General features: G+C 44.2%; 1 protein-coding gene and 1 long non-coding RNA gene across 8 annotated transcripts in view; one reads left to right on the forward strand and one right to left on the reverse strand.

Annotated features, from left to right (window-relative positions):
• Nucleotides 1–18,709, reverse strand: part of ITGB6 (integrin subunit beta 6) — a 201,106-nt gene that overhangs the window by 74,475 nt on the left and 107,922 nt on the right. For 4 of the 5 annotated variants that reach the window (XM_068245647.1, XM_068245650.1, XM_068245648.1 and 1 more), the window contains exons 4-5: nucleotides 11,235–11,439; nucleotides 3,749–3,995 (exon numbers count right to left, since the gene is read on the reverse strand). In XM_068245647.1, coding sequence (XP_068101748.1) covers nucleotides 3,749–3,995; nucleotides 11,235–11,439 — 452 coding nt within the window. Of the gene's footprint in view, nucleotides 1–3,748; nucleotides 3,996–11,234; nucleotides 11,440–15,940; nucleotides 16,018–18,709 lie in introns of those variants that run through there. The other variant, XM_068245651.1, reaches the window with a different exon arrangement.
• The window catches only part of LOC137525017 (uncharacterized), a 189,245-nt gene that overhangs the window by 27,690 nt on the left and 142,846 nt on the right, over nucleotides 1–18,709 (forward strand). The window lies entirely within an intron of this gene.

Consider the following 18,709-nt stretch of genomic DNA (forward strand, 5'->3'; position numbering starts at 1 on the left):
GATCAGTTAATTGTGATAATTAGTGATAAAGTTATAGGCTAATGAATGGGAGGTGAACATTGCTCGGATGCATAAAGTGAAAACGACTGAGGGATTAAGTGGTTAAAGGACTTACGAGATCAAATTAGGCAAAAAAGTTAATTACCTACTTCGCCTTTTAAGGCATGGAGGACGCCGTCCGCGGCCGCCGTGACGATCCGCCGGGTCCCCCCGCTCATTAGCCCCTCGGGCCGGCTCCCGTTCTCACGGCCCGGGTCGGGCTCTCATGCCTCTCCTAAAATGGCCGCTTGCTCTGGCCGCAGCTGCGCAGTCCGCATAGCCGCGAGTGCGGCTGCGCAGCTCTAGGGCCAACCCCCCCCCCCCGATCCACGCTATGTAGCGTGGATCGGGGGGGTTGGCCCTAGAGCTGCGCAGCCGCGGGGGGACCCGGCAGATCGGCACGGATATAAATATAGCAGCCTCCGTATACCTCTTACTTCAGTCCCCCTTTAAAGAGACTCTGCAGCGAGATTAAATGAATGATTTTACATTGTATTAATGTTAAAGGGGAACTGAAGTAAGAGGTATACGGAGGCTGCCATATTTATTTCCTTTTAATCAATACCAGTTGCCCGGCAGCCCTGCTGGTCTATTTCTCTGCAGTAGTAGCTGAATAACTGCAGAAACAAGCATGCAGCTAGTCTTGTCAGATCTGACTAAGTCTGAAACACCTGATCTGCTGCATGCTTGTTTAGGGGCTATGGCTAATCGTATTAGAGGCAGAGGATCTGCAGGGCTGCCAGGCAACTGGTATTGCTTAAAAGGAAATAAACATGGCAGCCTCCTTATACCTCTTACTTCAGTTCCCTTTTAAGATGTATTGGGTCTCTAGGCAAGGTAGTATATTTGGGACCTCCTTGTGGTCTTTTTGGTAAGCTGAAGTAGTGGAGGTCAGAGAAGGTGGCTGGTGGGCCCCTTGACACCCACTAGGCCCCAGGCACCTCTCTGCCTCAAGCTCACCGTTCCAGTGCTGGGAGTCTCTGAACCTATTTCATAAGGGCTTGTTGAGCAGGTTTGCGGGCCTGCGCTCCCATCCATGTACAAGTGCAGCCACACTGGGTAGAGGTAACGCCTCTTCAGTTTTCCTATTTGTCAGTGGGACCATCCATCACACTTATTACAATCCGCATGCGTTTGTCAAAATTGCGATTTTGCGTTTGTTGCAAGTTTACTGTATTTTTTTCCTGCATTTGTGATTTTTCCTAATATTTCAAATAGCAGGTCTGGTTTTTTTTTTCTCCTCAGTGTGCAAGTCAATGGTAATGCAGAGAAATTGTTAGATGCACTCTCATGGGAATTAGCTTCATTGGCATGCAGTCCAAAAATCTCAATCCCCCAAATAAAACCTGTGCAGAATTTGCCTGGTACTCACTTTCATTTATGATTGGCCAATCACTGTCCAATTTAACTACCTCCATCTGCTCATAGTATTCAATAAACTGTAGCAAGAGGGATATGGAGGCTGCCATATGTATTTCTTTCTAAGCAATACCAGTTGCCTGGCTGTCCTGCTGATCCCCTGCCTCTAATGCTTTTAGTCATAGACCCTGAACAGGCATGCAGCAGATCAGGTGTTTCTGATATTCTGATATTACTTTCAAATCTGACAAATTAGTTGCATGCTTGTTTCTGGTGTAATTCAGACACTACTGCAGCCAAATAAATCAGCAGGGCTGCCTGGCAACTGGTATTGTTTAAAAGGAAATAAATATGGCAGCCTCCATATTCTTCACACTTCAGTTGTCCTTCAACCCCCATACTACAATGAGATGGTACATTTGGTCAGTGATTGGCCAATCAAACTTGAAGGTGTGTACCCAGCTTAAAGGATACCAGAGCTGAAACCTATTATAAAAAAGGGGGGAGCGGGAATGTATAGGAAGCAGTCCTCATGCCCACAGCTCCCCCGTCCTCCTCCATCCTTCTCTGTTCTCACCTAAATGCCCCCTGCAGCCTCAGGTTTGCGAGTTAAGCAGAAGTGCGTAGGCTCTGACCCCGCTGCATGCATCCTTGATCCCACGGCCGGGAGCACGCTTTGCATGCAGTCATGACTACTTTGTGCACTGAAAATCAGAATCGTGGTGCGCTGCAATCTTAATTTACAGTTTGTGCTGAGCATGGACTTCACTGCAATTTAAAGGTGTGATTGGCGTGTGCGATTGTGTTTCCTGTCCTAAAAAAATTGCATTTTAGTAAGGGGGCTTTTAGGACCATTCTGGTTCACCATGAGCTTGCTGGTTAGTCTGTACCGTCCTAAAAAGAAATGCTGTGGCAACGTGTTCAAATGGGAGCTTGCATTGGAAATTGCACAGGACTGCGCTTGCTATGTTATTTGCTTGCGCTCGCATTGATTTAACTTAATCGCAAATGCAGGCAAAATGTTTGCCATGTGATCAAAATTTTGACTTCATCACTCTGTACATCATGGTGCCCTTATCAGCTGCAACCCACATGCACTTTGAAAATCGTATTGAGGCGCATGCAGTGTGGGAGGGCCCTTAGGCAGTGATCACACTCCTCCATGCAAACTCCACATTTTTCCACACATCCAATTCTGTGTTTTGCAATTTTTCCGGTTATGTTCTTTGATTTTTTTTTCCCCTGTACGATTTTGTATTTTCGTGCACATTTTGTATGCAATTTTTTTTGGATTGTGATTTTTTTCCCCCCATGCATATTAAAGATGATTTGCATGAGAGTCTATCTTATTAACTTTTTAAATGGGATGCATTTTTTTGTGTGTAACAAATATGTTTTTTCAGAGTTTCCATTGACCTGCATTACATGCAAATTGCATATCGGACATGGAAAAAAACATCACTGCCGCACGGTTTAAAAAGCTGAAAAATTGTGAAACACATTTAAAACAACCAAAAATGTGATGCAATTGAAATACAGTAGATGTGCAAGTTCCCGCACGATGCATGGAAATACATGTGAACAGCCGCTAAAATCCTCTAAAAGTAATAAACCCACTCCAAATAAAGCAAACAGAATACCCAAGCAGCTTGGGGTGACCAAACAACAACGCTCAGTGTAGTGCACCTTCTTTAAAATGTATTTGCGATAATTGAGCTTACCCACAATGCATCACTACTGAATATGCAAATGATCTCTTTATGCCCCTGAAGCAAAAACAAACGGTGTACAGTAGGCCTATAGCTTGTAACATTGACAGAGCCACATCAACCTAACAGTGCAGATATACTGTTTCAGTGATTTTGTCTTCATAAGCACATAGCAGGGATAGATATGGCTCTATGGCAGGCATGGGCAAACTCGGCCCTCCAGCTGTTACGGAACTTCAAGTCCCACAATGCATTTGCCTTTGAGTCATGACTGTGGCTGTCAGACTCCTGCAATGCATTGTGGGACTTGTAGTTCCTTAACAGCTGGAGGGACAAGTTTGCCCATGCCTGCTCTATGGGATAGAGCTTGGACCAGAACGACAGAGTACCCAAGCAGCTCAGGGTAACCCAAAACTACATTCAAATTTTAATTTATTGTGGTTTTGTAGCGAATGAATCTCTCCGTCACGGTGGGATAAATGAGTTATATCATTCTGGCACTGGACCCAATCTTTGTTGTATGGCTGATGTCACAGTTCTGTAGTCACTGCTGAGTAACGCATTATCCTTTGGACCGATTACAATGAATTCCAGTCAGCACTTAGAGGAAACCTCTGACTAAAGCTGAGTAAGCTATTTACTGGCAAGGGTTCTCTATTTCTTCTGGAACAGTTTTAATAAACGGTGAAACTGGCTTTTCTACGAATGTGCCGAAGCCAAGCCGAAAGTTGCTGGTCAGCCTGGCCATCTCTTTGGATAGAGTGGAGCCCAACATCTGGATGGTCTTCAGGTCATTTTCCATGGAGCCTGAGAGGTCCATCAAGTAATACAGATCTACGGGATAATCCTCACTTTGGCGCACATCTACTTGGAATGTAACCTCGTTTCCTAAAAGAAAAGGTGGAGGGGTCACATGTAAAGATATTTTACAGACAGAAACAAGAAGAACCACCACAAAGGAGGAGAGGCGCCCAAAAGGATAACATTTTTAAAATGTTAAAATAGAAGAAGAATGAAGTTATAGTACAAGGCAAAACGTTTAATAGCACAAGGCAACGCGTTTCATTAGCACAAACGTCTCACTTCATCAGGCCAACAATGTGTGCCAGGTGTATTGCAAAAGCATGTATCGGGCACTCCTTGGCATCACCAGGGGTACTTTGTGAGTACCACAGCCTCTAAATTATCTTTCCCTGTACCGTCCGTAAACTTACTACACTATCCGGGCTCCTGGTGTCGGCTTTTTTGCTTTTCTTTTTTTTTTTTTTTTTCCCCCAGCAAGGTCTGCCTTATCCATTAGCTAGTCACAAGGAAAATAAGTTTCCAGTACTCCTGGTGATGCCATGGGGCAGCTGTATACCCGCTAGATTCCCGGCAGAATAACCGCCTCAACTGAAGATCAGTGTGAGAGTGTGTGAGTGTGAGAGTGTGAGAGTGTGTGAGTGTGAGAGTGTGAGAGTGTGAGAGTGTGAGAGTGTGAGAGTGTGAGAGTGTGAGAGTGTGAGAGTGTGAGAGTGTGAGAGTGTGAGAGTGTGAGAGTGTGAGAGTGTGAGAGTGTGAGAGTGTGAGAGTGTGAGAGTGTGAGAGTGTGAGAGTGTGAGAGTGTGAGAGTGTGAGAGTGTGAGAGTGTGAGAGTGTGAGAGTGTGCACAAGGCTATAGTCAAGTTCTGATCCAAATATGGTGATTTACGGGGCTCAGTAGAGCTGGATCATGTCAACTGGGTGTTGCAATGGACAGGTGTCTAATAGATGCCTGTGCTAATTTTCAGTACTTGGACGCACAGGCATTCATTAGGGGCGCCCGAAGTGGCTAGTAGCGATCGGCTGCTACATAGCATTTAATGCTTGTAGACGATTGTAGATGGCTACAACTATCAGTGTTTGAACATTGGATTTTAGATTAGTTTTAGGCACTTACTGGAGGGGTAAAGAATAGAAGGAAAACCTAGAGAAATGCACCCTGTATGTATTTAGAGCATTTTTAGCCTGTCTATTTCCCCCTCATCTGTGACTAATCCAGGGCTGTGGAGTCGGAGTCGTGGAGTCGGGCAATTTTGGGTGCCTGGAGTCGGGAAAAAATGCACCGACTCCGACTCCTAATGAATTTGTAACTGTAATTAAAATTGAAAATATGATAAAATGTTCTATTTCTCAGATAATAGTCATTAAAAATAATGTATATATACAGTATATATACAGTAATAGCTGTGCTTAGTCCACAAAAATGAAATAAACCAATCAAAATTAGTTACTTGTGCTGCTTCAATAAAGCAGTCGCCGTATTTTTAAGGTCAGATATACACATCTGATTGTGACTGTATATATGATGTGTACACAAGAATCTGTTATATATACTAAATAACATCTATGCTGTAAGAATAAAGCCTGATGTGTAGCCGTGTCACTAATAGAGATGGTCAATGAGATGCAAATAATTCTGCATTGATGCTGATTTATGCAAATGTATGCACCCCCTTTGCTGATGAAATCAAATAATTTGATATGTTGTTAAAATTTGGTTTGGTGACTACAAATTAAAGGGTACCTGAGACGGATGAAAAGTAAAGTTTTATACATACCTGGGGCTTCCTCCAGCCCCCTTCAGGCTAATCAGTCCCTCGCTGTCCTCCACCACCCGGATCTTCTGCTATGAGTCCTGGTAATTCAGCCAGTCAGCGCTGTCCGGCCGCATGCCGCTCCCACAGCCAGGAACATTCTGCACCTGCGCAATAGTGTATGCATGTGCACTACGCCCGACTGGCTCAAGTACCTGGACTCATAGCAGAAGATCCAGGTGGTGGAGGAGGACAACGAGGGACTGATTATCCTGAAGGCGGCTGGAGGAAGCCCCAGGTATGTATAAAACTTTAATTTCATCTGTCTCAGGTTTACTTTGTTACACAGTAGTACTATACTCTACATATGCACTCCCCACAGAGCTGCAGAGAATCCACTGAGAATGCTGTGCACATTGAACATAGAGGTGTTGTCTGTTTACAATCTCCTCATTCCCCTGCAGAGTACCTGCACATCATTCTTACATGTACCCACACTTACATTGCCTAGGGCCTGATAGATGTTCTTTGTTCCGGTTTGTACCTTTTACAAGTACTCTTACCAAGGACTAGTTTTAGTCTAAAGGGAATAAATATAGTAGTCTACATATCCTTCTCACTTCAGTTGTCTTGTAAAATTCCTAAGCGTTGGCAGTTAAGAGACGAATTTCATGTTACATACTTTTAATCAACAAAATTGTAATATGCAAATTAGAGGAGTCGGAGTCGAGGAGTCGGAGTCGGTGGAATCCTAAACTGTCGGAGTCGGTGGATTTTTGGACCGACTCCACAGCCCTGGACTAATCACCACTGTAATTTGATCTCTCAGCGATGTCAGCTCAGGAATCTTCTCTGCCACGGCAGAGCAGCTAATTTGTAAGCACAGGATGTTAACAATATGTCTGCTTCTATGAAAGTAGGAAGTAGACACATTGCAGATTTATTGCAGAATTTGTATCAGCTGTAACAAAGAAATGTTATTCTGTAAAGGTCATTATGCTGTTGTGTATCTTTTAGAGCAGAGAGGAAGTTCTGAGTTCAGGTCTGCTATAAGGTTAGGTATTAGGTGCTGGTGGAGGGAAGTTAAGTTTCGGCACTTAGAGGAAGGGTTAGGGTTAGGCATTAGGTAGGGGGTCATCTATTTAGGCACTGACTGGGGAAGTTAGGGTAAGGCATGGGGGAGGGGGAGGGTTTGGCAATTAGAGAGGAGGGTTAAGGTTAGAATAGGGGGCAGGTAGTGCATAGTAACATATTGGTAATTGAAATTACCAATGTTTTACTATTAGCAGCACCACCCAGCGCCCAACTAATGCGTCGGTGTTGCAATGCGTACTGCAATAGAGGACCATTTGTGACAGTACTGGCTAGATTTATACTTTGTGTGCCCCCAGGCCAAGTATGTTGTGGCTCTCCTTTCTTGTGCAGCAGCACCCCTCCCATTCCATGTGCAGCCCCTCTTCCATGTGTGCGATCCATGTACAGCAGCTCCCTCCCATTCCATGTGCAGCCCCTCTTCCATGTGTGCCATCCATGTACAGCAGCCCCCTCCCATTCCATGTGCAGCCCCTCTTCCATGTGTGCCATCCATGTACAGCAGCCCCTCCCATTCCATGTACAGCCCCCTCTTCCATGTGTGCCATCCATGTACAGCAGCCCCCTCCCATTCCATGTGCAGCCCCTCTTCCATGTGTGCCATCCATGTACAGCAGCCCCCTCCCATTCCATGTGCAGCCCCTCTTCCATGTGTGCCATCCATGTACAGCAGCCCCTCCCATTCCATGTACAGCCCCCTCTTCCATGTGTGCCATCCATGTACAGCAGCCCCCTCCCATTCCATGTGCAGCCCCTCTTCCATGTGTGCCATCCATGTACAGCAGCCCCCTCCCATTCCATGTGCAGCCCCTCTTCCATGTGTGCCATCCATGTACAGCAGCCCCTCCCATTCCATGTACAGCCCCCTCTTCCATGTGTGCCATCCATGTACAGCAGCCCCCTCCCATTCCATGTGCAGCCCCTCTTCCATGTGTAACATCCATGTACAGCAGCCCCCTCCCATTCCATGTGCAGCCCCTCTTTCATGTGTGCCATCCATGTACAGCAGCCCCCTCCCATTCCATGTGCAGCCCCACTTCCATGTGTAACATCCATGTACAGCAACCCCTTTCTTTCATGAAATGCTCCCTTGAGCATCAGTTTCCTTTTTCATGTGTTGCTCTCCATTTTCACCCTCCTTTTTTATATGTAGTAACCCCTCCTTCATGTCCAGCCACCCCTTGGTCTGCAGCCGGCCAAGGCCCATGCCTTTTTGGCCTTTCCAGAAATCTGGTTTTGGACAGTAGCAATATTGTTACTATCCGCATCCCCTGGCACCCAAATGAACAGATTCCTGTTGAATATGTAGCTGTGGAGAAGCATCTGTGTGAACTTGGCCTTAGTTAAAGGGGCACTATGGCTAAATTCTTCATTTTAAGTCCCTGTAACATAAAGATTTGTATGTGTAGCAATGTTAATGATAAGTATTGTGGCTGATGAAAAGTATTTTTTACACTGATAGTACATATATATAGCTAAGGAGTCACGTCGGGAAGATTTCCCTATCTGACGCCAATTCAGCATAAACCATGGTGTGGTAGGAGGCATTGTAACTGCTCTTAATGTTGCCGTTATCTCCCCCCCCCCCCCCCCCCCCCGGGTCCGCTCAGATAGGTTTATCCCAACTTGTAACTGCCGAATTCTGACTCGAGCTCTTTGCAGGCTGCAGCCGCTGTACAGCGCAGGACAGCGCTGTACGGCTCTATAGGTCCACGCTGCTCGCTAAGGACCCCTGATTTAAAGCTGGCACAGCTACGGACACCTATTGTTGTCCGTTGCTGTGGTAACCAGCTTCAAATCAGGGGTCCTTAGCGAGCAGCGTGGACCTATAGAGCCACTGAGAGCATTGAGAGCAGTTACAATGCCTCCTATCACACCATGGTTTATGCTGAATCGGCGTCAGATAGGTAAATCTTCCCGACGTGACTCCTTAGCTATATATATGTACTATCAGTGTAATAAATCCTTTCCATCAGCCACAATACTTATCATTAACATTGCTACACATACAAATCTTTATGTTAAAGGGACTTAAAATGAAGAATTTAGCCATAGTGCCCCTTTAACCAAACTGCACACTCTAAGGGCTCTTTTCCACTATGAAATGCGATCGCGATCGCAATCGCGTTTCAATTTCCACTATGCGATTGCGATTGCGATTGAGCTACTATACTCATTATAGTACAGCTCAATCGCATACAAAACGCGGCAGAACGACGATTGCGCTTTGACCAAAATCGCATTGCAATCGGATCGCACTAATGGAAATTACTGCTGCAGTTTCCATTAGTTTCATGTACCTTGCGATTTGCGATTAGAATCAAATCGCAGGCTAGTGGAAAAAGGCCCTAAGTGCTGGTGCACACCAAGAGCGCTTCTGAGCGCTTTAATAACACCAGCACTTTGAAAAGTGCTTGGCTAATGTATTTGAATGGGATGGAGCACACCAGAGCGATGAGCTTTTTTTTACCAAACGCAAACGTGGGTCCTGCAGCATTTACAGCTGATTTTTGAGGTGATTCAGCCTCAATGTTAGGAAAGTGGAAAGTCGCTCTGAAAATCACTAGATCAGAGCGATTTTGCAAGCGTTTTTGTTACAGAAGCTGTTCAGTTAAAGCTCTACTGTAACAAAAATAAAAAATACTACACCAAAATGCTCCAAAAATCGCTAGGCATGATCAGAAAATCGCTAGGCACATGCGTAGAATCACTCTGAAAAACCACGTCAAAAAGCGCTGAGCGTTTGCGATTACGCTATGTCTTTTTGGTGTGTGCTGTGTCAGAAACCGGCCCCACGGCACGCCTGCAGAAACGGTTCCTGACTGGGGGTTTTGACCAGATCGAGAGGGAAAGCAGCCTTATTCAGCTAACACAAGGCTCTCACCCCTCAAAAACACTTCTCACTGCCACCACTAGCTGCTGCTAGACACGTCAACAATACCCACTCTGCTGTCGAGTGGCCTGCACTCAGTCCAGCATTTTCGTATTTGGGTCAGCTGCACGCTTAGGCCCAAATACGGGAACGCCACACACACAATACAATCACACAGTAGCAAGGCACAATCAGGCACTAAACTTGTAACGCAAATTACAGTGCAGTCTCTCCAAGACTATGAGTTTTTGGTAGTACATCAGAAGTCAAGCTTATTAAATGAATATTTAATATTCCATAAAAAAAGTGGAACAGTGCAGAAAGGTAAATATACAAAAAATGTACAAAAACAAAGTAAAAATTACAAAGACACACAACAAGACAGTTTGCTCAAAAATAAAAACGTGAATAAAACGTTACCAGCATGAAGGTCTGAAAGTTGTTTGCGAGGAGCACGCAGTTTCTGGTTGGACCAGGGCAGTTCTAGCGTCATTGCTATCTCCAGGGAACTACGAGGTTTGAGTGTTCTATGCTGGCTCCTATAGGCCGATTGGTAGCCGGGGGCACTTAATGTTCAGTCCCAAAACTAATGCAATTTCCCCCAAATTGACATCACCGTCTGCAGAGCCCCCTGTCACAGCTGGGTTTGCTGTGACATGCAAATTTCAAAGGTTTCCTGTCCCACTTTTGAACTTTGCAGAATCAGTCAGTCCGATTGTATATTGAGAATAACAGCTGTTTAAATGCATACAAAGTTCAAAGCAATGCAACACCTTTTCAGCAGATTCAGGATAAAAGAGTGGGTCGTTAACTACCGTATTTTTCGGACTATAAGACGCTCCTGACCATAAGACGCACTTAGGTTTACAGGACAAAAACCAGGGGAAAAATATATACTAAACCTGGTGCATCCATGGTAAAGGGGCATCTTGTGGATTATGCTGCCTTTGAACCTCATGCCCCCTTGTACCCTTTGTGTCTCCCTGTTTCCTCCTCTGTCCCACTTGTGTACTCCTGTGTCCCCAGACCACCATGTGTCCACCTTTGTTTTCCTTGTATCCCCTTCTATGTCCCTTTGTGTCCTCCTCAATGCACCTTTGTGCCCCCTTGTGTCCTCCTCAATGCCCCTTTGTGTCCCCCTGTGTCCTCAACTGCATGGGCACAGTACAGGGAGTCCCCAACATTGTGGCGGGTTGAAGGTTCATATTGGCAGGCGTTCACAAGTGAGGAACTCCCTGCATTTGGACTTTAAGATGCAGTGACTTTTCCCCCCACTTTTGGGGGAGAAAAAGTGAGTCTTATAGTCCAAAAAATACAGTAATTACCTGTTACCTTGCTGGAGGCCGCAGTGTCCAGAGGAAACTGAAGGCAAATGTACTTTACACTGCCATACAGACAATCAAATTAGCAGCTTACTTCAGCCAGGTGACCAATTATACCCCAAAGCCAGCTGCCCGACTGGCCTCTTAACATACATACACATCTGAAATAGTACACAGCAGACATAAAAAGGAAAAATATGGCCTCTGTATTATATGCAATATCACAAATGGCTGCTTTATTATGACACGCTGGTCCTACCATATTGCACTGAAGACTGGAACTTACCCGGTCTAAGCTTAAGCACCATCTTCTGCGGGGAGATCTGTGTTATGTCTGAGCTGTGTGACTGGGCACCTTCTGTAAGAGGCTTCCTCATTACCGTCTCTACTTTGGATGCAGGAAATTCAATGTTCTTTAGCGGGCAGCCCTTTGACCTGAGAGCCGTGGGGGTGTCACATCGTGCAGCGATGCCTAGGAAATCTGTGAAGTTCTGAAAATAGACAAAACGCCAATAAACAAATAAGAAAATGTGTGTACTTGGGGATTGAGGTGGTCATGTGATCAGAGATCGCACTGTTTGGTCTCTGGGCACTGAGGCTGTGAGATCCTTTTCCACCATGAAAGGCAATTGCCACACAATCGCATTTATTTGTATTTTCCACTACCACGATTCCGCCACGATTCGTTGGGTATATGGAGTGATTGTGTTTGCGATTTGTGCTGGGAGAATAAAAAAAAAAAAACAAGCTGGAAAAATATTTTTGCCAAATTTCAGAAAAATTGTATAGCGGTGCGATTGCAATATGGTTTTCCTTTGCTGCAATACAAAATATAGGAGCTCAATTGGATGAAAAATGCAGCAGGAAGGCAATTGCAGTCGGGTAGAATTTGTGTCACAAACGGATCGCACTAATGGAATCGTTTGCCGCGATTTCCAATAGTTTTACTGTACCTAGTGTTTTGCAATCTGCAAGTGATCGGATTTGTAAAGCACTGGTAGTGGAAAGGGGACCAAAAGTGATGGGCGGGCCCTGAGGAATGCACAGGCACAGCTCGCTACTTTTGAAAGTTTAATTCTCCCAGCTTGTATGTGTTTAGAAGTTCAAAGCCAAACGATGCCCAAAACTCAACAAGGCAGACTCTCATATAAGCCCTTTTGATTAGTGTAAACTATAAACATCATCAGCGGTGCACCTATCTACATAAGCTTCAGACAAAATGCCTGGCCATTTTCCTGGTGGCAAAATGGGGCCTAAGGCCCTCTTCCACTTGCGGTGATTGCGGTGCTGAATCAAAAATCGCTAGCGATTTTTAAATCGCTGGGGTTTGCTAAATAACATAGGAATCGCAGTAGGTAATTTCCACTACTGCGAATCGATTTTTGCTAAAGCGCGATCGCGGCTCGGATCGATTTTTACCGCAATTTTGCTATGCAATGTATTGCATATCAAAATCACCGAAAAAAATGAGCAACTTGCTGAATCGCAAACGCGACTGCAAGTGGAAAAGGGCCCTAAGGGCCCATTCACACTAGAAGCTATTTTCTGAGCATTTTGCGATTGATTAGAGGTTTTTAAAATCGCTCCCATTCACTTTCATTGAAATCGCTGTAAAATTGCTGAATACATGCTGCGATTTTGTAATCACGTCCGTAAACATTTTTTGCGATTTTAATGAGTGAATGGGAGCGATTTAAAAAAAAATGCTAATCGCAAAACGCTCAGAAAAGGGCTTCTAGTGTGAATGGACCCTGAAGGTCCATACACACATCCAATTTTTATCTGCAAATGACAGGCCAATTTTAGCACCTCCATGTAGTATGAGGATTTACCTACACAATCTGTTCATAGTATTCAAAACATGTTGGCCCTCATAGTACATGAAAGTGGCCTTCCACCTGCAGATTAAAATAGGATGTGTGTATGGAGCCTTACAATTACTCATCACCTACTTTCTTTGAACCGCAAGTCCTGATACTCGGGACACAGAGTTTTTACTGAAGTGCAGGGCTGCTGGGAAATGTCATCTAGCATTTACTGTTTTTCCTACTTTTAGTGTCACATGGTCACATAAGCTGAACGCAGATAAATTGAGCTGTACTGGAACTTGACAAGCATGTTTATATTCAATTATATAAAATAAAAATCTAAAATAAATGTGTTTCAAAGGTTCACAAATAAAGAAATATAATAATTACGTAAAGCTGTGTATGTATACCATTAGCAAGAAAAACAGCCAAAGTTTGCTTTAGGCCTCCTACACAGTAATGCTGCGTACACACTGGCGACTATGGTCGTTTGAAACAGCTCATTAACGATCGTTCCGCCGACAATCGGGGAAAGTACTTTACCCAACGATCATTAACACGAACGACATCGGGAAGATGGAAATATCCAACCTGACGGATCATATCTACCGACAATCGTTACAAAACTATAGTGTGTACAGACATCGGCCGAGAACGATCGTTACAAGGGCCAATGCGCCTGCGTTGAATTCTGCCCAGCTTCAGTACTTCCTTTGTAGCGTGGCCGTAAAGATTGTTTCATTACTCATTTCAATTAAACTTTGTTTTCAAGTTAACAATCATATATTTGTATCTATTGTAACTCCATGTCAGTGTTTTTTTTTTTTTTTATTTTATACAAATATGTACGCAACATTTCCTTCTGATCGTTCTTTTCTGCGAGAACTATCGTTAAAATGTGTATGATGATCGCTGCATCCCATCGTTGCATACCAATCTTTCCAATATCGTTCGTCTGGTAACTATCGTTCTTTGCAAACGATAGTTATTGCAAATGTGTACGAAGCATTAGGCTCAACACACACCATACAATCTAGGTTGTACAATCTTACCACTTTCATGTAGTATAAGAGCTTATCCAATCAATCATTCAAGGTATTTTCAATCTGTTGGCCCTTATACTACATAGATTTGGTAAATCTGTATAACCAAGATTGTATGGTGTGTGTTGAGCTTAAGACGTTGCGTTTGGTGCGACGTTAAGGTAGCATAACGTGCCCCCAATGCAACGCATTGAAAGACTATAACTTGGACGTTATTTAGCCCTGCGTTTGGTGCGCCGTTTTCGTCGCACGGTGATAGAACGAAAATGCCGCATGCGTAAAAAAAAACCCCAAAACATTACCGAGCTTGTGCAAACAGTCCAACGCAGCTAAAAACGTGTATAACGCATAGCATGCAGCACTTTCATTTAACGTGCAGCGTTAGACACCAACGCAACTTCTGCACTGTGAACAGCCCATTGATTTTTCATTGCTGTAAGTTATTGTGCGTTACATGTTGTTGTAACGTGCGACTTTAACGTCGCACTGTGAAAGAGCCCTTAAGCTTTTCATTGAATTTGCCTTTCTAGTTCCTTTGTTAAGTTTAGCAACCCCAGGCACATAAAAATAATGTTATACTTTACTTTCCATCATCTTTGTACACTAAGGCCCCTCACAGTAGGATGTTGCGTTGTGATGCGACGTTAAAGTCGCAATGCAAAGTACAACGCAATGCCCCCAAAAAGTCGCACCGCAATACTAAGTCTGTGCGACATTCACAGTGCACACGTTGCGTTTGTGTGTAACGTGTAGCGTTATTAGAAAGTGCTGCATGCTGTGCGTTATACACGTTGTTAGCTGCGTTGGACTGTTTGCACATGCTCAGTAATGACTTGGAAGCATACTTTTCATTGCCTGTATGCTCTACTGTATGCGACGATAACGGGGCATTAAGTTGCGTTGTCACTTATTTGGGGTGTTGTAATTTGCGTTGCGACTTTAACGTTGCATCAAAATGCACAGTCTTACTGTGAAAGAGGCCTAAAGGTAGCCATACATCAAACGATTCTGATTCAATCAACAGTGATCAACTTTATTGGGGAATCGACTTAGTATGGTTGATCGAATGTCGATCCACTACAAGTTATATTCTGTGCGATTCACCTTCACAAATCGATCTGACCAATGTTGTGTCGCCATGCTCTGAATGCAAAAATTGATTCTCTCATTTCTGTCTGCTGACTGCCTTGGAAGTGCAGCTAATTTGTAAACACAGGATGTTAACCCTGTGTCTGCTTCCATGAAAGCAGGAAGTAGACACACTGCAGAATTAGTGCAGTATTTGTATCAATTGTAAGGCTATGCGAAAATTCGCATTGCATGGAAACAGCCCCATTCACCACCATTAGTTGCAAAATCAATGCGAATTTTCTGAGAGAAAAATCTGACACAAAACGCACAAGTGGAAACCTAGCCCTGTATAGGCAATGCGAATTTTCGCGTTACTTGCCCGAAAATTCGCATTAGATCCATGGTTACAGGAAGTTGTCAGCAGTCATGACTAAGCTGTTACTAGGCAGATTATGCGTATTTAACTAATGCGACTTTGCGAGTACGAAAATTAGTATAAAACGCGTACAAATTTACATGCGAATTTTCCCCAATCAGAAAAATCTTTTACGATTTTTTGCTGGCGAAAATGTCACGCCACAGTGGAAACGTAGCCTAACAAAGAGAGGTTATTATTCTGTTGCTTATCTTTTAGAGCAGAGAGGAAATTCTTAGTTCAGGTCCGCTTTAACCAAATGACCCCTGAGGACAATTCAACCAATAAACGACGTCTGACAGCAACATGGCGTGCTTCAATTCAACAATGGCAAAACAATGGTCAAGTGTTAGAATCGTTAGCAGAAGTCAGAATTGAGGATCTGGGAGTACATAGCTGGCCACACACCAGGGCTTTGTCTGGAGCGATCGTTTATCATCGTCTGATTCCTGTGTTTCATGCAACTTCAATTATTGTCCAAACAAATTTGGCAGGATAGATCGCTCTACATTGGGCTCTCTTCAAAAACTTTCTCACAAATGACTTATTGATCACCTAATTCATAAAAATAACCTTTCAGCACATTTACAAGCAAAATAATCCCTCAAAGTAAAGTTGTTCCTGATTAGCTTCATTTCAATATTACTTTTCTTACCTTAATTAGATCTCTATATATAATAGAGTAAGGCCCCCTTTTACACTTAATCAGTTGCTCTCAGTTATAACTGAAAGAAAAACTGATTTTCAAAGTAATGCCCATGTTTTCCTATGGCACCTTTCACACTTAACGCGTTTAACTGAAATATTTTTCCCAATGCATTGCTATGGAAAAAACGCGTACCAACGCACACTAACGCATACCAACTGATTAAAGTGGTCTAACACCCAGCATTTCAACTTTGCTTTAAAGAGAATCTGTATTGTTAAAATCGCTCAAAAGTAAACATACCAGTGCGTTAGGGGACATCTCCTATTACCCTCTGTCACAATTTCGCCGCTCCTCGCCGCATTAAAAGTGGTTAAAAACAGTTTTAAAAAGTTTGTTTGTAAACAAACAAAATGGCCACCAAAACAGGAAGTAGGTTGATGTACAGTATGTCCACACATAGAAAATACATCCATACATAAGCAGGCTGTATACAGCATTCCTTTTTAATCTCAAGAGATCATTTGTGTGTTTCTTTCCCCCATGCACTGAAGTTTCAGGCTGCTCTTTTCTTCCTGCAAACAGCTTTGCCCTTGTTTGTAATTCCTCAGTATGTGAAAGCCCAGCCAGCTCAGAGGACGATTTATCCAGCTGATTAGAGCAGCTTCTCTCTTCTCTGTTATCTAAATAACACACAGGCAGTGTGCATAGAGGGGCCAGGAAGAGTGAGTTCATAGCAGAACCACAACACTGAAGAACTTGGCAGCCTTCCAGACACAGGCCGACAAGTCTGACAGGGGAAGATACATAAGATACATTGATTTATTACAGAGACTGTGATAGCAGAAAGTGCTGCAGTAAGCCAGAACACATTAGAATAGCTTTTGGAACATGTAGGATGATAAAAAACAGGATGCAATTTTTGTTACGGAGTCTCTTTAAAAGATTGCTTACAGCTTATAAACTATTATGCCAGATTTTTTTTTTAGCAGAAATTCACTGAATGGATTAAACATGACATTTTAGTGCTGCATTTAGCTAGAAATCCTCCTCCGTGCTTGCTTGTTTAGTTACAAATGTATCTATCTACAATGTAACAAACAAACACTGCTCTGAGAGAACAAAGAGGGCTTCCCCGGCAGGCTTTTCAAAGGTCTATTTGTATTCCAAATAAAGATACATTTGTAACTAAAAGATAAGAACGGATGCGGATTCCTAGTTGAATCCAACACTAAAATGTCATGTTTAACCCATTCAGTGAATTTCTGCTTAAAAAAAAATCTGGCATAATAGTTTGTAAGCTGTAAGCAATCTTTTAAAGCAAAGTTGTAATGCTGGGTGTTAAACCGCTTTAAGTGTAAAAGGGCCCGAAGTGCCTTAACTTTCAAGCAAGAAGAAGTAGCGCCCTGCCCCCAGGGCCGGTCCAAGCAAGAAGAAGGAGCCGGTCCAAGCAAGAAGAAGAAGTAGCGCCCTGCCCGTAGGGGCGGTCCTACACTTTCTGCCGAGCTGGAGGGGGTAGCGGGCAGGAAGGGGGTATATTGGGCACAGCGGCGGGGAGGGGGGTCGGACCCCTCCCTCACCTTGGTCCCCCATCTGCGCTCCCCCTCTAGCTGAAGTTCAGCAGCAGCCGCCGCTATTAGTAAGAGGCAGTGGGCGGGGATGACTCACCTCTTCCGCGTTCCAGCGTGCGTTCCACTGTCGTCACTTCCTGCAATGCCGTCCACTTACAATACAGTGGGCGGCATTGCAGGAAGTGACGACAGTGGAACGCGGAAGAGGTGAGTAATAGCGGCGGCTGCTGCTGAACTTAAGCTAGAGGGGGAGCGCAGATGGGGGACCCGGGTGAGGGGGGGGGGGGGTCCGACCCCCTCCCCACCACTGTGCCCAATACCCCCTTCCTGCCCGCTACCCCCTCCAGCTCGGCGTGCGCTACGCGGCGGGTCGGCTAGTTATATTATATTTTTGCTCTTTGAGAACATAACAAAGTAACATAGATAAGGTGAAAACAGGTGAAAAAGCTTTGTGACTCATGCCCATTGGCCATAAAATGAAATGAAGATAAGTTCACACATTGTTAATGTTTCAGTCACACAGGTTGAGGGCCGTTTCACACTTGTGTGGTGCTGTCTCTTATGACGCACTACACACTGGAGTCGATTCATCAAACTTTGTTGTTAAAAACAACTTGCGTGCGCTACGCGCGGTCGTGCGGCGTAGAGTGCGTTTCTTGGTTACGCGCATTGTTTCCTAGGTTACGCCCCCACCTTTCACTGCCGCTTACTGCTAATCCCGTCTTTTATCACAGCACCCTTATTAACCGATTCGAGAATGAAGAACCAGGAAATCACATTGGCATATGGGTCGGCTGTCAGCACCTTCTGCACGCTGCAGAATTATACAAAGCAGATTAATCAGTTACCTCAGGAATGTTTCACTGCAGTGACCCCCCCCCCCCCCCCGTCCTTTCCCGGAGTCTTAACTAATGAAGGAAAATGTGAAAATGCTTTACATGATACAAGAAGGGAGAGGAGTCAGCAGAAATAAGATGCTATTAGTGTATTGCTGTTTATCCCTGTGTATTAAGCACTTTACTATCAGAATTGTTTGCATTTTGGGGCCCTTGTCAGAGCAGTATAGTCCACAAAGCAACCTAGGCAGGTGCCCGGGGCATAGTGGGTGTCAAGGAGCCCAACTGCCATGTTCTTTGTAACCGCTCATATTACCATAAGGGGAGCCATAGCTACTGCCTTGCCTTGGGCCTCATTCCTCGTTAGTCCA

The sequence above is a fragment of the Hyperolius riggenbachi genome, chromosome 7 (assembly GCF_040937935.1).
Source record: "Hyperolius riggenbachi isolate aHypRig1 chromosome 7, aHypRig1.pri, whole genome shotgun sequence".
Taxonomy (NCBI): Eukaryota; Metazoa; Chordata; class Amphibia; order Anura; family Hyperoliidae; genus Hyperolius; species Hyperolius riggenbachi.